Source organism: Thrips palmi, unplaced genomic scaffold (assembly GCF_012932325.1).
Source record: "Thrips palmi isolate BJ-2018 unplaced genomic scaffold, TpBJ-2018v1 HiC_scaffold_2, whole genome shotgun sequence".
NCBI classification, from domain to species: domain Eukaryota; kingdom Metazoa; phylum Arthropoda; class Insecta; order Thysanoptera; family Thripidae; genus Thrips; species Thrips palmi.
Window position 1 is genome coordinate 5,641,482 of NW_023144629.1, and position 20,733 is coordinate 5,662,214.

The 20,733-nt window shown below is 41.5% G+C and overlaps 5 protein-coding genes across 7 annotated transcripts; 2 read left to right on the forward strand and 3 right to left on the reverse strand.

Moving 5' to 3' along the window:
* Positions 1 to 13: 13 nt before the first annotated feature.
* LOC117647527 (methyltransferase-like protein 25) lies at positions 14 to 1,839 on the reverse strand. Its single transcript, XM_034389300.1, has 5 exons — positions 1,245 to 1,839; positions 764 to 1,159; positions 494 to 655; positions 268 to 414; positions 14 to 179 (listed from the first exon to the last, which is right to left on the reverse strand). Exons 1-5 carry the CDS (start codon positions 1,800 to 1,802, stop codon positions 90 to 92), a joined length of 1,353 nt encoding a protein of 450 aa, XP_034245191.1. The 5' UTR covers positions 1,803 to 1,839; the 3' UTR covers positions 14 to 89.
* Positions 1,787 to 2,990, reverse strand: LOC117647529 (protein LTO1 homolog). Its single transcript, XM_034389304.1, has one exon. It carries the CDS (start codon positions 2,226 to 2,228, stop codon positions 1,818 to 1,820), a length of 411 nt encoding a protein of 136 aa, XP_034245195.1. The 5' UTR covers positions 2,229 to 2,990; the 3' UTR covers positions 1,787 to 1,817.
* Positions 2,991 to 3,148: 158 nt separating this feature from the next.
* Positions 3,149 to 8,795, reverse strand: LOC117647526 (DNA topoisomerase I, mitochondrial). 2 transcript variants are annotated; one of them, XM_034389298.1, is made up of 17 exons: positions 8,621 to 8,795; positions 8,278 to 8,320; positions 7,666 to 7,859; positions 7,444 to 7,586; positions 7,087 to 7,352; positions 6,961 to 7,001; positions 6,578 to 6,880; positions 6,334 to 6,507; positions 6,125 to 6,222; positions 5,750 to 5,865; positions 4,945 to 5,666; positions 4,762 to 4,864; positions 4,537 to 4,685; positions 4,323 to 4,460; positions 4,076 to 4,251; positions 3,844 to 3,993; positions 3,149 to 3,751 (listed from the first exon to the last, which is right to left on the reverse strand). In XM_034389298.1, the coding sequence occupies exons 1-17, from the start codon at positions 8,660 to 8,662 to the stop codon at positions 3,649 to 3,651; spliced, it is 2,961 nt and encodes a 986-aa protein (XP_034245189.1). In that variant the 5' UTR covers positions 8,663 to 8,795; the 3' UTR covers positions 3,149 to 3,648. The 2 variants fall into 2 exon arrangements, with proteins under 2 accessions (XP_034245189.1, XP_034245190.1); XM_034389299.1 differs by lacking the exon at positions 8,621 to 8,795 and adding an exon at positions 8,424 to 8,525.
* A 43-nt stretch (positions 8,796 to 8,838) lies between these two features.
* LOC117647528 (protein FRA10AC1) lies at positions 8,839 to 10,341 on the forward strand. 2 transcript variants are annotated; one of them, XM_034389302.1, is made up of 6 exons: positions 8,839 to 8,969; positions 9,179 to 9,221; positions 9,300 to 9,462; positions 9,543 to 9,708; positions 9,788 to 9,947; positions 10,020 to 10,341. In XM_034389302.1, exons 2-6 carry the CDS (start codon positions 9,182 to 9,184, stop codon positions 10,301 to 10,303), a joined length of 813 nt encoding a protein of 270 aa, XP_034245193.1. In that variant the 5' UTR covers positions 8,839 to 8,969; positions 9,179 to 9,181; the 3' UTR covers positions 10,304 to 10,341. The 2 variants fall into 2 exon arrangements, with proteins under 2 accessions (XP_034245193.1, XP_034245194.1); XM_034389303.1 differs by having other exon boundaries at positions 8,941 to 9,086.
* Positions 10,342 to 15,363: 5,022 nt separating this feature from the next.
* LOC117647416 (E3 ubiquitin-protein ligase RNF38-like) lies at positions 15,364 to 20,035 on the forward strand. The gene is made up of 15 exons (XM_034389145.1): positions 15,364 to 15,373; positions 15,970 to 16,017; positions 16,455 to 16,605; positions 16,697 to 16,871; positions 16,950 to 17,058; positions 17,149 to 17,222; positions 17,582 to 17,760; positions 17,846 to 18,026; positions 18,101 to 18,208; positions 18,290 to 18,757; positions 18,835 to 19,098; positions 19,187 to 19,302; positions 19,389 to 19,556; positions 19,648 to 19,783; positions 19,893 to 20,035. Exons 1-15 carry the CDS (start codon positions 15,364 to 15,366, stop codon positions 19,953 to 19,955), a joined length of 2,250 nt encoding a protein of 749 aa, XP_034245036.1. The 3' UTR covers positions 19,956 to 20,035.
* Positions 20,036 to 20,733: the final 698 nt, after the last annotated feature.

The window sequence follows — 20,733 nt, forward strand, 5'->3', positions numbered from 1 at the left end:
AACAACACAAAACTTTATGTAGATTGGGAGCGTTTTACTCAATACCTAGTCTTAATAACCACAAAGTATATGAAAGGAAGAGGTGTCCACTATCTGCTGGGCCTACTTGCAATCACAGCATGGCAGCGGGGTGACGTAGCCCCATCAAAAGCTTTGCAAATGTAGGATGTCTCCAAACCCTGTTCCAAAAAAAAAAAAAAAAGACAAGAAATAGGTGCAAATTTGTGCACTAATTTAATTTTTACTGAAACTTGCTGAGCATAATACCTGTTCATACAGAAAAAGCAGTCTGTCTAAAATGAGCAGTGCCTCCACAACAGGGGCAAGTGCTAGTCTGAAGCAATAGAATTTTATCATGTCAGCATGGAGTTTTTCAGTCTGCATGATCAAATTATTCATCTTATCTTCTGTAAGCTGGAATGAACAAAATATTAAAAAATTGTATAAGAAACAGGTGCATATAATTGGGTACATTAGCTATCCAATGTGTCACCTCTAAATCTATCTTCAGTGATTGTTCCACTTTGAGACAGTAATCAGAAAAACTTGTAGCTTTGGAACACCGGCGACCCACTGAAACATCACATCCAGGCCCAAGCAACTCTTGAAAATGCGTCTGAATAGCAGCACGCCAAAATATACTTGGCTTCATTTCCTGCAATGTTGGAAACACCTTGATGATAGACACCCTGTACAAACTGAATGTTCTTCTAGTATTTTTTAAAAGAAATAAGATCAATTCTATTACAGAAAATTTACTCACCCTTTTCTCCAGACAAATCCTATCAATAGGTTGGCACGCTATCATTCTAGCATTACGTCCTAAGCAATAGCTTTTCTTGTTCAAGAAATCACTCAAAGGAAAACCACAATTATATTTGTCAACTGTTACGTCAGACTCTGTTTCAAACCTCTCTGTCAGTAAATTGTAACAACAGCCAATGCTACAGATTGACGCAATATCTTGAGCCTTGGAGAACAGCTTGATGCATGTTGAGGCAAGGTTTCCACAAACATGCAAACCTGTCAGACAAATTCTGTACTCTGAGGTTGGCCCAAAATTATCTTTAGCAATTGCAATGATATCTGTTTCTGGTGTCACAAATGCTGTGACTTGCTTATAAAAGGCACTTGAATCAGCCTGGACACGCTCATGTTTCTGTAAAAAGAGGAAAATAAATTTTACACACTGCTAACAACATCCATTTATAGAAATGTGAAGGAAGAGTCACAATTACACTCACTTCAAGTTTTTCAAAGATGTGCATGGCTCCTTCAGTGTTAAGTGGTTTTGAATCGATGCTCAAGACTTTCATTTTGCTTTCGAGCACTAATGATGCTCCAAGATATCCTTTGCCTCCACCTACATCCACCACACAGTTCGACTGGGAATCATCACACAAATAGGCCACAATTTCTTTTAAGGTTACTACTTCATGGCTTTTTTTGAGTGACATACATTTAGCTGATTTATTGGAGGTGGTCTGGCAACTTTTGTAAGATAGCATGAGTTCTTTGAAATTCTGTGAGGCCAGAGAAAAATGCCAGCACGCATTTAAGAATTTGCCGATAGCACTGGTTTGCTGAAAGTTCCCTGGATCACTTCCCCAGTTCCAAAAAATTTCATACATTTCGGGAATGGAAAGTGAAGACGCTTCATTTCGTAAATCTTCTGGTAGAATTTCCCAACTATTCCCAGTAATGAAACTAGTCATGTGAGCATTCGCCAGAATTTTAAAAGGTTCTAAAAACATATATACTTCTTTTAACTTCTCACGAACAGTATCTACCTTAGCACCCATTTTAGGGCTTCCACTTTAAAAGGACAGTTTGGAAGCCTCTGGGTAAGAAGAATTCATCTTTAAGAGAGAGCAAACTTTTCTGTAGGAGACTCTGATCTCATCGAAGGAAGCCATAATATCAACATTATCAACGTTTGTCCGAGGAAAATTTTTCAACAGCTGTTGGAGTTTACGTAAGCTTTGTAGTGCTCTCTCTGACGTCACGTTAGATTCAAGAGACAGCCAGGCTTCAACAACTCCAGAATAGAAGCCAAGCTCTGCTCCCAGCTCTGCGCCTCTGTGGTATCCCAAGTGGAACCCCTCTTCGGCACCCTTCAGGCGACCACTTTCAAAGCCGTCTTCGAAGGCCGCGGATGAGAGGCGACTCTCCGTCCGAAAAATGTCATCGAAGGCAGAGTTCACGTCATTTTCCGCTTTCGCAGCCATTCGGCATCAATTTGGGCCCTTGTCCAGGTTGCTGTGCTGTCACACCTCACTCCACAAGTTTCATAGGTTATGTTATGGTATGGCTCAATAACACTATTTGCAGGATAGGGAGTGACCCGTTATGGGCAGTCGGCGATGGACGGACGTGGTGCTGCTCGAGCAGCCGTAGTGGCGTCTTGCATAGGTGAATCCGATCTTCCTGAGTTTTTGTGGCCTCCGTCTTCTGTCACATGTTTGTAAAGGGCTGAAGGAATGAGCCGGAAATGCCCTGGACCTCAAGAAAGAAAGATGTTGAGGGTGAAGGGATTCCGACACTGAAAGCACAACTATGGTAAAATTGTACTAGAATTTTATTCTCTTGAAGGTGTTTGTACAAAGAAAGGTGAAATGCTAAATAAAATTTCATTTATAACCTGTACCTTTTCTACACCAAGTGAATCAGGCTTCATAGATGTACTCGCATCTAGCAAAATTATGAAACATGACAACCACATATTGCACACCCAGCACATTTTAAGTCATTTACAACAAATCAATTGGTGACAATGAAATTATTGGATGATAAAGACAAACAGTATCAGTAATCACTCTGAACAAAATGTTGCACACTTCAATACCTGGAACAGGCTTCTTAAGACGATCACAATCAATGGCTTCCAGCCCTCATTCAAATCAAAGCACAAACGATCACCAGAAGGCTAAAATTAAGACGTCAGACACACAAAATATTCTTTAAATTGATAATATTGTTCATGATATAAAAAAACAAAACACTTTTACAAAAGTCTTGGTTTAGAGCCAAGTGAATACATTAAAGATGCGACAGCTCCAAAATCTGCTACTGGTTAATAAGTTCATTCATAAATAAATTTGTCTGGATAGTCTTTAAGGCTTATGTACAAAGAAAAAAAAAAGTAGAATAGTGTGTTGGTATGAATATAATTCAAAACTGTACAAGACACTTTCACTCAATTTCAATATTAATAAAAATATTCTCTCTCTCTCTCTCCCTTTTTTTTTAGACATGCATTGCATGCAAGAAGACACAGATCAATTATCATTGGTATATGGTGTACCAACCACCTAGTGAGGCACATCTCATAAGCAGATTAAGGAACTTGTGCATAAAGTACATTTCAGCTGCAATGTAACAAATAGATAATAACTTACATTTCTGTTAAATTATCTCACATTTACACAGACCATTTATCTTAAATAAAATTGAAGAAACCAAGGAACACAAACACAGATGAACCCAGCCTCATGCTTGATAAGTAAAATACAGAACAATTTACTGCAACAAATGTAAGTCAATCAAAAATTTACAACTTAAGTTCATCCACAGTTTTACAATTAAGTCAAGACTCAGCAAAGAGTCAATTTAGCTAAAAGTTCATATCACCAGGTTTTGAGGCAGTGTTTAGAAAACAAAGTCTGGCCCTGCCATGTCAATGGCCCATCGGAATTTGTCACGCTGAGTCTTGTTATAAACCTTATCAACTGGAACATCATTCTTCTTGCACCTGAAAAGAGGGTAGAATCAAAAGTTTAATAATACAATGTCACCTTCAGTAAGTAAGTAAGAAAGGTCTAAAAGAAAATTTCTCATACATACCAAGCAACTGTGATCCTGGGATCCAAATAATTTAACTTGGAAGTGCCAAGAGCAATTGTTTTATTTTCATCCCTATCAGTCTGCTGGATTTCCATCTTGTTGAGTTGTTCTCTAAACCTGGCAACTGCTTTCTTCTTTTGCTCAACGTTGCTGTAGATTTAAAAAGAATGATCAGTTTTTCTGCCAAACTCAAAGAGCAAAGTGATCTAGATCTAAATAAATTAGTACTTACGCGGCTTTGGTTTTTTTAGCATCCTTGTATGCCTTCTCAGCCTCGGCCAGCTGATCTTTCTTGGCTTCGATTTTAGCTTTGAGGTTCTCCATGGATTTGTCGTGACTTTTAGGGATTGAACGCTGATGGTTACACAAGATAGCAACTGCTCGATTGGCTCTGTTGTAAGATAAAAGCTGAAACAAATCAGTGTGGTTAGTTAACTGAAACACAGGAACTATGAAATTAATAGTAAAATGAATAATACCTTTTCAGCAAGAGTGTCATCTGGATTTGTTAAGAGGTTCAGTTGTTCTTGGAGAGTCCATGAAGCATTGTAGGTACGGAAAACTTTAGCAGTTAAGCCTTCCATTAAATCACTTAAGTGTTTGTTGAGGATTGAGGTCTGTAAGACACTGAAATGGTGAAAACAAGGAATCTTGCCGAGCACAGGATACTGAAGAGGAAGCAGACACACTTACATTCAGACGATCAAACAGGTCATCATTACCCTGCTTCTTATCCATGAAAAGTTGCAGGTTTTTGAACACCCTCTTTTCAACAGGCACTTCATTGTAGTATCTGATAGAATCCTTACCAGGAAAATCAAATACAACAACATTCTCCTTGCCTGCAACAAAGACAGATGCATGATTGTCTAACACCCTGGATGACAACATTAATATACAGACTAGAACAAGTCTTACCGTTCTTTTCAGCCTCCAGGGAAATGTGTTCAACTCGCAGCGAACAACAACCAACTGTATCAGCCTGGTCTTCATCCTTCTCATTACCCGCACGAAGGGCAAGCTGTAATTTGAATGACATTAGTTGTTAACCATACTACAAAAGAAAATGAACAAAACAACATTTCTTGAGCCAAAGCTCACCTTATCAATAAAGTACATGGCCACGGCTCGCTGTCTGATACGCATTTCTTTAGATTTCCAGTCTTGACGATAATCATCCCGAATTTTGTCAATAGATTTCGCTAATTGGCGGGCAGTTTCATATTTAGCCCAATCCTTTTCTCCTTTTAGTTTGGATGCAGGATTCAACATAACATACTTCACTTGACCTTGCACATTTTCAGTCCAACTGGCAAGCCATGTAACTTTGTTATCATGGCGAACCTCCTTCCACCTGTGCCCAGGTGGAGCCTTGGGAATTACTGAATCTTTGCTACAGTTAATAATGACATCTTCGGGATTTACCCTCTTCTTATGCATACCCATTTTAGGGTGTTCACCTCTACCTCTGAATAAGCCGGGAGGTTCAATCTTGAAGTTACCAATCTTTTCTTTATGGCCATCAATTGTGCAGAAACCCATATCTTTCATAAGTGCATCAGCTTCCGCTTTTATCTTCGCCTTTTCCTCCTTGCTCATAGCTTTCCTTATTTCAGTCTGTTCTAGGAAATACTTTGCCATAGCCCTGAAGTTGCACTTTTTCAGATCAGTAATGGTACTTCGTTCTTTTTCATTCATAACTTTTCTCCAGTCTTTGAAAAAGTTAGTGTTGAATACATCCATGGATGTATAATCATGATCAAGCATCTTGGCATAGAAGGTAGCAACTTCCTCTGCTGCTTCAGACAGTCTCATTTCCTTTCCTGTAAAACAAATTGATATGTAACAAGAATCCACAAGAATCCACAAAGAAACAAACACTTAACAAGAATGAACGGCAACAAACCATCATAGGAGAGCTTGACATTGTCAGGCAGTCGCTCGTAAGGAGGTGCGAACAATGGCCCCTTGTGTTCCAGGAAATTCCACTTGACACCACTTTCCTTCTTTTCTTCTTCCCACCTGTGAAGAGAGAGAGCAGTTGAATAGAGGGATACTTTGCTTGAGAGAGGGGGAGGTTGATGACAGGTTAGGAGCCATGCCGCTTTTCGCAGCAGCGATCGGACTGCCGCCGCCATCGGCGCCATCTTGGACGGTAGCGCACTCTGACGGCGATGCCCCGAAACAGGCGCCGCTCGTGCCCCCATGAAGATGGCGCGGCACCGTTCGAAATCAGCTGACAAAAGCAACCCAAGGAAGAAGAAACTGTTGAAGAACTAACCATTTCCATACTTGTTGCTCCTCCTCTTCTTTCTTCTTTTTCTTAGGGCTGACCACCTGCTGAGCCTCTTTTTTCACAGGAGCTTTCTTCTTCTTTTTCTGAATTTAAAAGGAACCAAACGTGAGAACAAAGGCAAGAACACCCCTTTTGGCAGGATCCAGCAGAATCATAAATGCACGCCATGCAAACTTTAACACTGAAGTTCTTACCGGCTTCATGTCCTCATCATCCTCGTCATCATCATCATAGGCATTACTTTTTCGTTTCTTGACCTCTTTCTTTACTTCCTTTTTCACCTTCTTAGGAGGGGCACGAGCAAGAAGTGGTTTGTCTTCTTCGCTGTCACTCTCAGCTTTGCGTTTGTCAGTAGACTTCCTGGCCGCCTGGATATGATAAGATTTAAGTCACAATTCTCAAACAAAGACAGTTTTGCATCCACCTGTGAAAACTTACTAGTGGAGCATCTGAATCTTCACCATCGCTCTCATACTTTGAAGCAGACAACATTGAAGATTGATTTTGATAAGAGGTGTCATCCATACTTTCAGGTTCTTGTTTGAAACGGGATGAGTCATTGTAAGAACTTTCTGGTTCTTGCTTAAAGCTATCCATGATCAGGGATGTATCATCCAAACTGTCATCTGTAGTATCAACACGTGCAGCAGGTCTAGGAGAACGTATCTCTTCCTTGATGGGAGAAGTTATTTCTCGTTTAACTTCAACCTTGCTCTCATGCTTTTTCTCCCTTTCCTTTTCCTGCGAAACAAGAACAGAGATGTTAAAACTTGAAACTTAAGAGGAAAATTTAAAAAAAAATGACTTCCTAATGAAACAACCTTAGACTTGTCCTTATGATCTCCATCATGCTTCGACTTGTCTGCAAAATTAAGAAAAGAAAAAAAGAATGATCAGGTGATAAATTCAAGTCAAAGTGTTAGGTACATTACATGCCATCAACTCACCTTTGCTTCGTTCTTTATCTTTGTGGCGATCACCATCACTGCTCTTTCTATCCTTGTCTTTCCTGTCCTTGTCCTTACTTTTGTCTAATTTCTTTTCCTTGTCTCGATCTTTACTCCTTTCCTTGTCTTTGCTTGAAGAAGATGAATGAGACTTATCCTTAGAAGAGGAGGAGGAGGACTTTTCTTTGTCCTTGCTTGATGAAGATGAGGACTTGTGACTAGAACTGCTCTTGTGTTTGTCACTGCGGTCTTTCTCCTTGTCCTTGCTGCAATAGTAAAAAATACAAATATAAGTTTTTTTTTTTTTTTAAAAAAGCTATGTAAACATTTAAACCCAATGCAAAGTAAAAATTGTACCTTGAGCTCTTGTCTCGGTCCTTGTCTTTGGATGACGATGAGCTGCTCTTGTGTTCACTCCTTTCCTTGTCACGGCTTTTCTCCCTGTCCTTATCCTTCGACTTTTCCTTGTCCTTACTGCTGCTGCTATGCTTATCTTTATCCTAAAAAATGAAAAGAGCAAGACAATGGAAGAAAATACTACATAACAAATCATTCCAGTATGTTATCATCTGCACCCACCTTGGAACTTGAACTGGAGCTGTGTTTGCTTTTTTCTCTTTCTTTATCCTTGTCTCTGTGCTTGTCCCTATCCTTATCACGGTGCTTGTCCTTCTGGTGCTTGTCCTTGTCTCGATCTTTGTCACGGTGTTTGTCCTTTGATTTATCCCCAGAGTGCCCATTAGATACTCCATTCATCTGAATATGATTTGATCCTGGGAAATTTAAAACGAAAATTTAAGATGAAGCAAAAGACACTAAAACTACAGTTGTTTGCATTTGAAAGAAAGCCTCAAATTTGATAGAATGTCCAAAAATAACATTTGTTGCAAATCTACACCTAACTACTCATAAACGGAATCGTGAAAACGGAGGCAATACGAGGCTCTTAAAAAACAGAGAAGGAAAAAAGTGAGTTGCACGGGAATTTAACAGGTGAATTTCTCCAAACAAGAAGACAAGAGCCCGGGCGATGCCTGCATTGTTGCTCCCCTTTCGAGGTTAGGTGTCCCATGGTAAGTTAGACATCTAACGAACACGAAGCTATAAGGCCTTTAAATACGGAACAAGTCCATACAAAATTACGATTTTCACACAGCACGAAGGCGACAATACACGTATAAGCCTACTCACCTTCAGTTGAGGTCCCGTTGCTGTACTCTCTGACATACTTCTCCTGTGAAAAGAACAACTGGTATTTAAGACAAAACTCACTCAACAAACAAATGAGGCCAATCCCAAGCCTTGACTGAGCAAATCAAAATTTGGCGACCCCTTACTGCATCTACTTCCATAGCTTTACATGACGATAGCGAGGATAGACTCGGGCGAGAGACGTGTTAAGTCGACGCCATGTTGGGACTTAGAAAATTTTCGGAGCTTCTTGCCACGGACATCACCATGAGAAGGTGGTAAAATACACGGCTTGAGGGGCTAAAATGGCATTTAAAGGAAAGCATTTTACTTGGGTACTCACCTCATATCCACCGAGACCAACGGATGAAATTACTTCAGCCATTTCAGCCGTTCGGACACAGCTGCCCTGGGAATGATAGACTCTGGCGTTGAGGCGAGCAGGCGACGCGGCCACAGCCGAACAGAAGTTGACCGAAGCGAAGTTGGCCGTGGAGTGAGCGGCCGAACCGAGCCGAACGGACCCGAACGCCGTGTCGCGTCACCCGAAGGTGGCCGAAGGTGAAGCGAACGAGCCTCGAAGCGTTTTCCGAGTCCACCGAGTCAAGTCTTGGCCGTTTTTTCGCTTTCGCTTGGCACTTCGCAGAACGTCGAGAAGCGTCGTGGGTGAACGTGTGTGTGTGTCCGTCGAGGTTCGTGTGCAAGTGCACAAGTCCTTTTGTTTACTTCAAAAAAAAAAAAATTCTTTTTACATACATTCTTTTGCACAATGTTCAGCTGATATTGTGCAGGAGTGTTTTGCCTGTCCTGTATGATACTTTGAATTAAACCTTATCCTACCTACCAATCTGTTCCGTCTTTAAAAATTATTCTCATTTATGCGCTTTTGAATTATTTTCAGAAAATGGAGGCACGACTGAAGCCATGGGATACAGCTGAGCACAGTAAGTTGGACTCTCAATGAAAATTTATTCGTCCGATACTTGTTGAAGCTCCATTTACTTTAATTAATTATATTGCAGGCCGACATTCCTTACAACTAATGCAACCCAAGACAGCTGCTTTGGCTGGTTCATCAGCTCGTTTATTTTTGTCATCAATGGCTCCATATGAACTTCACAAACGTCTTATAAATGATTATTTATTGTGCCGCAAAGGTGCAACTTCCCTTTTAGAAAGAGATACGTAAGTGTTCCTTCCGTTGTTGCTGTTAAGAAATGTTGTTGTTTATTTTAGTTGCTAATAATTTGTTTGTGTTTGTTAAGTTCTCGTGATAGAACAGACCATGATGTCATCCGTGAAAACCACAGATTTTTATGGGATGAGGAAGATAATCCTGATACCTGGGAAGCTCAACTAGCAAAGAAATACTATGATAAACTTTTCAAAGAGTATTGCATTTGTGACTTAACGATGTACAAGTCTAACAAGGTAATAATCAAATGAGGTATTTGAGTGTCTCTGTTGAAATGCATCCTTTGAATCGTCACAACATTTGTATTTTCATAAGGTTGCTATGCGGTGGAGAACTGAGCCTGAACTGGTTTCAGGAAGAGGTCAGTTCACTTGTGGTGAAAAACGGTGTTCTGGACGGGATGGATTAAGAACATGGGAAGTTAATTTTGCATATGTAGAACTTGGGGAGAAAAAAAATGCCCTTGTCAAATTGCGTAAGTTGTTAGCTAATTAATGTTTCCTACTTTACTTGGTTTTTGGTTTCTTAACAAAACATTTTGTCTTAGGATTGTGCCCAGATTGCTCAGGAAAGCTTAATTATGGCTCTAAAAAAAGGGAAATTAAACGCTTACACAAAAAGAAGACATCAAAAAAGAAGCCAGAGAAGAAAAATGAGGAAAGTGAACAAAGGCAACATGAACATTCAACAGAATCTGTGGAATCAGAACTGCAGTCAGAAGATAAGGTTGATGCAGAGGCATCAAATATCTGGAAAGATGCTTCAAAGCCTGATGAAGAGAAAGCGAGAGAAGAAGAATTTGCTGAGTACCTTGAAGAGTTGTTTATGTGATGTAGCTAAGTTTGAAATGTATACTTTTCTTACTTGCATTCCGTTAACCCATTAATTCTATCCCCCCAACCTTTGCTAACTGATCCAGCTTTGGTCCCACTGATATCTATCTCTCAGTGTGTGCCAGCATGGGGAGAGAGGGAAAATAATATTTATTAAGCTTTTGCAGATGATAGGCAGAAGTACCTGAAATGGAAAAATAATTAGAAGGGCACATTTGTGCCAGTTTGTCTTTGGAAAAGTTATTCTTTGCAGAAAACTTGGTGGGCCCTAAAAAGGGCCCGGGGAAAGGAAAAGGAAAACGAGGTGGGAGGAAAGGATCCTGAAAGAGAAAGTATAATTAGTTGTACACCTCGGAAGGTGCAAGTTTGTCTTTGATCAAGTTATCCTTTGCAGAATAATTGGTGGGCCCTAAAAAGGGCCCGGGAAAGGAAAGGAAAGGAGGAGGGGGAAAGGAGAAGGAAAGGGTGAAAGGAGAAGGGGAGAGGAAAGGAGGGGAAGAGATACAAGAAAGGGTAAAAGAAGGATGAATGAGATGACAAATGAAAATTGATGGATTGTACAATGAAAGATGGAAAGGAAGTGACATGGATGGTACACAATATCATAATACACTTTTGTACAAATAGAAAGATTTCAAAAAGTGGCTTCTTTTGGAGTAATAGAACTACAGTTAACAGATGGGCGCAATGGAGATGTTATACAATGATTCACAATCACAGTTGCTTAACCATGGAGTTCATACTGATCATTATAGATATAGTCACAATTTTTTTGAATGATCTAATTTGAGAACACTACACTAAAGTTTGAATTACCCAAAATGTTTGACAAAACGAATGACCGGGAAACTGAACATGCTACAGAAATGCAATAATTTGGTACAGTAATGAGAAAATGAAGACATTGTGGAGATCAAAGAAATACTGGCTTAGACAAGGGAAAGCTGACACCAGTAAATTCACAATGGTCTGATAACTTGAAAACTGAATGTACAAAAGAATTCTTTATACATACATTTAACTTAATCCTATTGCACATGGCAACATTTCAGTCATGGAAGACAAATTTCATTTCATGAGATGCCACTATTAGGCACAGCAGTACAGTCTCCCTAATTGGTGAAGGAAGCTGATACAGCTCCATTAACATTTGTACTGTGGTATAATGAGTTGAGAGTTAGTGTTTCACTTGGTCCTTCACTTGGATAGTACACTTGTAAACTTGCAGTGGGAGCCTAAGCATGGAGTGCTCCCACATGGAACCTTTACACAAAATGCTTACACCTTCTAGGCATATTAACATGGTAGACAGTAGATAATACTCATTTCAACATGAAACAATACTGCCCCAACTTGTTATTTTTTTTTCCATTTTTTTACCCCTTTGGGAGTAGTTTTTTTTTTTCAAGTTGGGGTGCATTACTCATGACAATTCTGGGGAAACCATACAGATTTCTTCAACAATAATGGTGGTTGGTAGTAAGTCCATTTTAAAATAATATCACATTTTGGTTAACTTAGTAATTGGGTACGGACAAGCATCACGGCTGAGCACCATTGCACTTAGTTCTTTGGGGGAATATGCAAAATGAAAGATTCCCTTATAATATGATCTCAACAAGTTTACAAGTGATTACCAAATAACATCACAGGCACTTCATTAAAAAAAAATAAGCATTTACACATTATATCATTTATACATGTCACAATAGAAAAATCACCTTGACTAGATTCTTATACAAAATTCTTTTGTCAGGTTCTCCAGGTCACTTTTCAGACATCAATGAAACACTAACATTTAAGACACAGTTTATAACCACACAGCATGCCTACTGGTTACCGCAAGCTTACAATTTCAAATTTGACTGGGAATGGACAAATGATTATCACATAAACACATTACAAATCACTGTGTACAAATTTTGCTGGTTCAAAATGACCAGATACAGGACAATTGATATTGGCACATCAATAAAATTACATGTTGACTTTGGTAACCAGAAAGACATCTGAACAATTGTTACACATAAACATAAGGTGATCACTTCCTTAAAAGGCCACAATCCAAAACGAAAACTAGACTAAAGCTTTTCAACCACTTTGAGCACAAAACCTCACACTTTTTTAAACAAGTCACTTGGCAAAGCTTTACAATATCTCAAATGCATTCAAGTCAAAAATCTGGCTTTCATGCTATAAACAGCATCCAGGCTCTTGAAAGGAAGTGCTCTACTTATGTTGGAGGTCCTCATACTCCCAGCATCGCATTTTAATACATTATCCTCATCACAATATCAGTTAAAAAAATAAACAGGACATGACCAATGAATTCAATGTGGTAAGGCACTAAGTTAAGGGTAAACTTGACTGATATGACAATTGCATGCATATGACATGTCGACATGCAGCCAACAGAATTTAAAGATTATGCAGAGTTTTAAATTAAATGTGAATAGGAGAACCATAAAATTTTACAGAGATCATAAGGAAAAACAGCTTAAAATAAAATTGAACTATGTTTACCCTTAATCTTAACCCTTATTGATGCCTGAAGTATGAATAGACCGTCCATCTTAAGACTAAAATCACTAAAACCTACACTAACCTACCATACAAATAGACTATCGAAACTTCATTAACAACTTAAAACTTCAGAAGTGTGAAAACAGAGAAAGCAACAGTTGAGCAGCCTAGTGCCCCTACCAGACAGTCGTCTTGTTTGATGAACATGAATCAAAGGACGTGACATATCCTGACAAGTTAAACTTGATGTCAGTGCTGTGTCACAGTCAAAATAAAATTTAGGGCCGTTCACATTCAGCTTCAGAGAAATTTAGGAACAATAAAAACAAGACGAGCGAATGGCAGCAACTTGCATCACAGAACTGATGGGACTCCATTAACCTCACTAGAATGAAGATTATCGAATAATCATAATCCACAACTGACAGGAAACAATTGATTAGCAAGGTCATAAAAGTTAAAACTGACAATTTAGGCCACAGGGACTGGCAAATTTGGTATTCAAACAATAAGGATGAAGATATGAAAACCACAAACAAATGAACGGATTTGGTAAATGTGAGTACTACATGTGATAGTTAAAATTTCACAAACACATAAAAGAAATCCAAGTCAAAACTTAAAAGTTAACAAAATCTATGATGTAAGTTGGAAGGGCCTTAAAACTATAACAAAATCATGCCATTATTGCTTCTGACAAATCATGTAAACAAAGTTTCCACAAACGATGAGCATTCAATGATTACAATGATTGGAAAAAACAAAAATTGTGCCAAGCCTTGAAAAAGGCAAACATATAATGAAATGGGCATGTAGTACTTCAGAAGTTAAGTAGCCAAATTATTGAGAGCAGTGGGCTTCAACACTGACTATCCCATATCACAAGAGCAATACTTCAGACAGCAATCAATCATAAAACCCTACAAGCTCGTGAGACCATCCTATTCTCGACTCACCAGTGACAAACAAAAATCACAATCGACAAACGCTGGTGATGCGAGTAATTCAGTAACTAAAGTCAATCTGATATGAGATTTGTAGAACTTGGACTGCTCACACTTTACAATAATCATGAGACCAAATAAAAGTACACAGAAATTTAAAAGCTTGGACAGATATCACGCTTGCACCTTCAGCATCATCTTCAACTGCTGGGAGATCTCGAAGAACTGGTCCCTGCCGCTGTGGGGGAGCGGGGCCAGTGGGGCCCAGTGCATAGGGGGCTTCGGCAGTGCGTCCGGGGACGGGGGCTCGCTGAACTTGGCGCCCGCATAGTGGCAGCCCAAGGAGGGCGAAGACCGCGGAGTAATGTTTTTAGGGGACGTGTTGCCCCCAAAGGCACCATTCCTTGTCGTGGGAGACACAGACAGAGACTCCCGAGGCACGTCAATTGACCTCTTGCCCTTCTTCGCAGACCCAGCCGACCCGCCAGACACAAAGGAGTCCGGACTGGGACTGCCTTTGCCGTCCGACTTGATCGGGGAAGCGGCCAAGCTCCGTAAGCTTCCCTGAACCTGGGCATGGTTCATATTCGAATTCTTGATCACTCGGACGTGGCCTCTCTTGCTGAAGACCGCGCCGTTGGGGCCTCTCTGCCTGTCTGTGCCTTTCTCTCCCATGGTGCTTCCAACGGCTCGACAACTGCGTCACAAGTCCCTGGTCACACCACAACACCCAAAAGTCCTCCGATTCTCCGTCCAGTCACCCACACTGTTATCTCCAACACGCCTCTCCACACTTGAGCTGGCTGCTGACGGTCCAAGGATGAAACAGCTGCCGTGACGCGACGCGAGCTCGAGCTCTAGCGCGATCACCAGTTTACACACAACCAAAATGGCGTCTGTCCCAGTTTCTCTGAGTCCAAGTTCGGGACTTGCAGTCCTCGGCATCACACAGCGGCGAACACCAGGGCAACTTCCCAACTGTCTCTCAGCTCTCAGGCACGCAGCAACTTGAAATACTTGGCCAGGTATACTGACTAAATTAAAGTAAAATCACAACTTGAGTTTGTTCATGGCGGACTCGCACTCCTCGCGTCCTCTCTCACCTTCACCTTCCTCTAAACAACGAACAACAACGAACAGACGTCACTGGAGAGAAATCGAGTAAACAGCCAGTATTCGGCCAATGATAGCGCTCCGTTCCGTCACGTGACACCATGTGAGTCAACTTCATGACACAACTGAGTGCTGCTAAACACTAATAAATTTATTAAGCAAGCCCTCAACACAGCGAAAATGGAACAAAAACTGATCTCATTTTTGATGAGTGTTAAAAAGTGGTGAAATAGTGGTTGTTCTCCCTGTTTGGTGATTGCCTTGAGAAGCTCACGTAGTAGAAAACACTACAACTCTTCTCTGATTGGCTGAGGCGCTGTGTCGTCACTCGGGGGCCCGGTAGAGGGGGGAAGTCAGGGGCGGTGCATAAATTTTTATCGTCTGCATCCCCGTGATGTAACTCTGCTTCGCCGAAAGTGATAGCCAAATTTCGTCTGCTATGAATTGCGTGCGGCTCGCGTGTCGCCACGATAGCGAAATGTCCTTTGGTACATCATGACCACTCGCCATGGCTCCGAATTTCACGCGGGCTTCGTTTTCGACGAGCTGGTGTGTCTCCTATGTTGGCTGTCTTGCCGATAACAGGCAGAGGAAACTTTTCTCATGAGTGCGAGAGAGCGACAGCTGTGTGAAAACAGAGAGAAAGAAAAACAATGAAATTGAAAGCCATCATGAGGCTGGAATCCTGTGCAATGGCCGTGCATTCATGTTCATGCTCGCAGTGAGGCTCGTGCGACGTTGACGGTGAAGGTTGTCGCTGTGCAGTGCCTGTGTAACTATGTGCGTTTCAATTTGGAACGAAAAGTGTGATTCGGGGTGCGGGTTTCACAAGACTGGTGGGCTGGGGCCGCTGGGGCTGCCTCATCGCCGTCCTCGTCCCTGGTATCCTTGTGGCTGGCTGGGCGTTGCGACGTCGTATCGCCCAGCCCGTCAAGCGAACGTTTGCTTTGGTTTGGCGGCTCCCTTTAACTTTAGCCAACCGCTTGCTCGCTGTTGGAAGAGGCTCACGCCCTAGCGGGCCACCGTGCGGGTTATGGACATGCGAATTGTTGGTTATGCTGCAGTCTTGCCTTGTAATTCTCAGATGGGGCCGAGATTTTTGAAGTTCAAGAAAAGCCTTTGAATGGTTTTGGTATTTCTTCCCTTTCTTTACAATTGCGTCGTTATTTCGAAAGCAGATGCGGGCCTCTGCCCCTGAAAGTCCAACCTCTCAAGGCCACTAGGTTCTGTTTCTCTTGCCCATGACAACCAGCTTGTGAATCATTTTAATAAGTATTAAAAGGGGTCCGAATTGTTGAATTTTTTATTATGATTCCTGTCATGTTAGCGAATCTTCCTTATTAGGTTCACAAAATTTTTGTTCATGTTGGAGCTGTGTTCAAATTTCCTTATTGCCTTTCCTCAAAGTACATTGTTTGTTGTATGCGGCCTTGAGAAATTCATAGTTTATTCTTTCATGTGGGAATTCCCCTAATAAATTCTATGTTCTATTTGACCAATGGAGGTGTATTTTAGTCAGCATTTTATTTAGTTGCTTCTATTCTAATTAGTTTCGTCTTCTTTTTCCAGCCATGAGTTCAAGCAGTCGTGGAAATAGTGTGAGGGGTTGTGGGACGTATCGCCACTCTCCTAATCATAGTAGCAATGGTAGCAGCCGTCCAAAATGGCAAGGAAATCGTGCTCACCGCCCCAAGGACTTTCGCCAATGCTTAGGTTCAGGGTGTGTACTTGCTACAAAAATTGCTTTGAGCTTTGTTGGATTCATGACAGGCTTTTGAAAGTATTTATAACAATGTTTGTCCTTTTTTCAGGGATTGCCCTCCTAATGCAGGAGCAAGCTTGTCCCCAAAGGACTCATCATACTTAGGTCAAGGGTTTCCCAAGCAAAGTAGAAGTCCAGGTGGAGCTGCATCAAATAATCAGCATGCAGACACCCAGGACTTGCACAGAAACTCGCCCCCACAGCAGATAAATAGTTGTGCCCAGGTAAGTGCCTCCTTTCTTCTTAATAAGGACTCAAAAGTCTTTCCTCAGAGCACTTTCATTTAATTCATTCAATTTCAGGAGGGCTCTTTAGTAAGGTCGAACATCCCTTCTTCTGACAACTTAGCATCAGCATCAGTGGATGTCCGCATGCCACCTCAGTCAAGATTTTCACCTTTTCAAAATTCTGGTTAGTTGCTATGAGCAACTTTTGGTCACATTTGATAATTTGACTAATTCAATTGATATTGTGACTTCTGCATTGTTTGTCTTTTCACAGAATTGAGGTTAAGTCCAACACTCTCTTCTTCAATTTTTTGCCATAACAATGCTGGAAGAGATGATGACCAAAAAGTAAGATTGCTTGATTTGTCTGTTTGAGTTATGCCCAAGAAAAAAAAAGTAGATTTCAAGAAGGGAAAACATAAATGCAACTTAAAGCTACCTAGATGTACAAGCTACCAGAATTGTCTGTTTTTCTCTTCCCTATGTATTTTTATGACATCGTTAAATCAGTGTTAAAATTTTTTTGTGTTGTCAGATGTTCTTATCAAATTAGCGTACATTTCTAAGGCAGTTTCAAGTTACTATCCCAGGATCTCATGCCCTCAGTGTTGATGTTGTTTGTTTTGATTTTTTTGTGCATTATAGTTGACCTCCAGACATTGACGTTTGGTGTATAGATTTTCCAACCCGCTTCGTTTTGTTTACAGAGTGATAGTCCAACTCCCAAGAGACGGCGTTTATCCCACAGCCAAATAGTGGAGATGTCAGTGCCAAACCCTCCTTCCCCCCCTCATGTCCGTGCAAACCAGTGGGATTATTCCAGCAATGTTCAGCCACCTCCTCGCCGTTCTCCTCGTTTGACTTCAGCAGCAAGAGGGCGTGGAAGGTACATCATCTTTAACATTTCATGTCTCCTACCTGTAAATGAGTTGGCTCAAAAATTTGTTTTGTACGCACATTAAATGTTTCAGCCCTCCTATTAGGAGAAATCGTTTCCGTGATCATGGGTCGGTTTGGAATCAGGACAACTTCTCTCAATCACCTCACTCAGCGCTGCCTCACCCACCACCTCATGGGAATTATGGACCTCCAGCATCAACGGTCCCTACAAACCCCAATCATCAATCGGCCATTGTTGTTGAAGTCGCAGCGGTAAGTGTCTATTGCGGCAAATGGCATTCCCTGTTGCTTCCTGTCCAGTTTTAAAACTTGTGTCTACTCTGTAGGTTGGCCCTCCAGTGCCAGTGCCTGTCCCTGTGTTTGGCCCAGGCTCCTCTCCGCCCCACTTGCCAGCAGGGCTCTACTCGCCACCGCCATTTCCTCCATCATGTCAGGTAGGCTGCTGCCGATATTTAAATTTAACTTTGCATGTCTGTGTTTTGAATAGCTCATTTGATTTTATTGTCTTGTTGCAGGTGACACAGTTCAGTGGTTCTGTGAGTTCACACCATCCGTCACATGTCTATCACCTGCACCACAACCACCACCAACCGCCCCCGAGCCACATCCACAATATGCATCCCAACCCCCACAACGGTGGCCACCCCCACCCTCCGCACCCCCATCACTGTCCCCACCCATGCCCACACCCCTGCCCCCACCCCTGTCCTCATCCTAGCCAGCAGCATCCCCCTCACAATTTGTACGCCCCTCCTCCTCACTCCCATCCACACGCCTACCCGCCCGGTCCCCCCCACCCCCACCCCCATCCGCACTCCCACTCCAACCCCCACCCACACCCCCACTCCCATCAGTACCACGGAGGGTACCCCAGTCCGGGGCCCTTCATGCCGCCTGGGCAGGCTGCTCTGTTTGGACCGCAGCAGCAAATCAGTACAACTATGGTTCGGGGGCAACATTATCACCCTCACCCAAATTCACAGGTTTGTTGCTCTTTCTGTCTCTGCCACCATCCTTCCCATGAATGAGACATGATCATGACATTTTGTTTCTGTTGCAGAGAAATCCTGACATGGAGCCTACTATAGTCGGGGACCACCCATCACATCCGCATCACCACCACCACCACCATCCACATCCCCATCAACAACCTCACCCCCACCCTCATCCCCACCCCCATGCTCAACCTCATCCTCATGCTCACTCACATACCCATGCTCATTCCTATTTGCCGCCCCCTGTCACTCCTTCTCCAATGTCTGTGCTGCGTCTTTTACGCACACCTCCACCAACTCCTCCAACTCCACCAGTGTTTTTGCCTGAGGTAAGAAACCAAATCAACAAAGCAAAATTACTTGGTGTCTGGCTTAATGTAACCTGAATTCTAAAATGATACTATTTTCTCGATGCAGCACAACAGAGCTTTAGAAATTCTGACACAACGTGCATTCCGGCGTTCCCCTGCCCGTCGAGTTCATCTTGTGTCGACAGGAACTACTACATATCCTAATCTTCTCCTGCACTTCATGTATGGCTTTGAATCTGCTCTAAATTTGCACTTTTTTCAATCAAACTGCTATATTATTATTATTATTATTTTAATATTAATTACAGAGCTATGCTTTCACCTACTAATTCACCATACAATCAAGGTGATTTAGGCACAGGTGAATCTATGGAGACTGAAAATTACGAAGCCCTGTTGAATCTTGCGGAACGTTTAGGAGAAGCTAAACCTCGAGGACTGAATAAGCCAGAGATAGATCAACTCCCCTCTTACAAGTATGAAATTCCTTGCTTTATTTGAGGTCATTTGTAGTTGCCATGTTTTCTAATTATAATCATTATTGTTTATTTCTGTTATTATTTACAGGTACAATGTTGACACTCACGAAGGTGATCAAACATCTTGTGTCATTTGTATGTGTGACTTTGAGATGCGTCAAGTTCTAAGAGTTTTACCTTGCTCACATGAATTCCATGCCAAATGTGTTGACAAATGGCTAAAGGTAAGTATAGGCATCGTTCCTCACTTGTGTTTGTTTTTTTCTGTTTGAAAATTGAGTTTGTAGAGTAAATAACTTAAACTGCAACTAAAAACTACAATTGTGTTTCCAGACCAATCGCACGTGTCCAATTTGCCGAGGTGATGCTGCAGCGTTTTTACCCCAAACTGAGTAAGGCCTGAACCAGCAAGAAAAAGGATTTATCAAGAATGAGGAAGTGAGGTTGGTGATCTGGTGTGATGCTATTGGATGTTGAATTGTTTAAAGGGAAGAAACCTCTTCACAAATGTGAACATGTTGAAGATCCTTTCTTAACTTCAATCCTCTCCTCAGAGCATTTTAAATCACCTCAGAGCTATGATGTGAAGCTGAAATTGATGGTAATGTGTTTGTGTAGTGTACATACGCTTGGGATGTAAAATGCTTTCACTTTTATAATGTCCAGTTTTAGCTCAGTTGATTGTAGGATTGTTAGGTTTAAGATTCAGTAAGAGGTGATATTTTAACAGGTTTAGATACTGAAAGGGAAGGAATGGTATATACTTTTAAGGGCACTTCTACCCTGTTTGTTTGGTCCACATTCAGTAAGCAATACAGCTTGTAGGGCTTAGATCTGTAGGTAGACCTCTGGCTCACAGGTTCAAAAATGGTCGGAAAAAAGTGGTTCCTATCTTTTGTAACTTATGGCCGCCATAGGGCATCATTTTCCTTGATTGTATTGTAGTTAACTGGTATTGAAGAGGGACGGTGGGAGGTCCCTCCCCCTTGTAATGAAATAATAGCCATTTTAATGTAGAAACTTAGATCTGGCCCATCATTAGTTATTTCTTTTAAAATAATTTGAAACAGACATGAGTTCTACAAGCAGTATCATGGTTTTGGTGTTTGCTTAAGGCCTTAAAAGACAGTCTCAAGTTTTTTTGGCACTAAATTTTGCCGAGCATGTCTCTGCT

Coding starts and splice junctions, on each gene's coding strand:
- LOC117647527 (XM_034389300.1), bottom strand. CDS start 1,802: ATGGGTGCTAAGGTAGATACTGTTCGTGAGAAGTTAAAAGAAGTATAT. Junction 656..763: donor GGATTTGTCTGGAGAAAAGG/GTGAGTAAATTT, acceptor CCAACATTGCAG/GAAATGAAGCCAAGTATATT. Junction 415..493: donor CACTGAAGATAGATTTAGAG/GTGACACATTGG, acceptor TGTTCATTCCAG/CTTACAGAAGATAAGATGAA.
- LOC117647529 (XM_034389304.1), bottom strand. CDS start 2,228: ATGGCTGCGAAAGCGGAAAATGACGTGAACTCTGCCTTCGATGACATT.
- LOC117647526 (XM_034389298.1), bottom strand. CDS start 8,662: ATGGCTGAAGTAATTTCATCCGTTGGTCTCGGTGGATATGAG. Junction 7,587..7,665: donor GCTCCAGTTCAAGTTCCAAG/GTGGGTGCAGAT, acceptor TTCATTTTTTAG/GATAAAGATAAGCATAGCAG. Junction 7,002..7,086: donor AGATAAAGAACGAAGCAAAG/GTGAGTTGATGG, acceptor TTAATTTTGCAG/ACAAGTCGAAGCATGATGGA.
- LOC117647528 (XM_034389302.1), top strand. CDS start 9,182: ATGGAGGCACGACTGAAGCCATGGGATACAGCTGAGCACA. Junction 9,463..9,542: donor TCCCTTTTAGAAAGAGATAC/GTAAGTGTTCCT, acceptor GTGTTTGTTAAG/TTCTCGTGATAGAACAGACC. Junction 9,948..10,019: donor AAATGCCCTTGTCAAATTGC/GTAAGTTGTTAG, acceptor ATTTTGTCTTAG/GATTGTGCCCAGATTGCTCA.
- LOC117647416 (XM_034389145.1), top strand. Junction 16,018..16,454: donor AAAGCCTTTGAATGGTTTTG/GTATTTCTTCCC, acceptor TTCTTTTTCCAG/CCATGAGTTCAAGCAGTCGT. Junction 19,099..19,186: donor CACCAGTGTTTTTGCCTGAG/GTAAGAAACCAA, acceptor TTCTCGATGCAG/CACAACAGAGCTTTAGAAAT.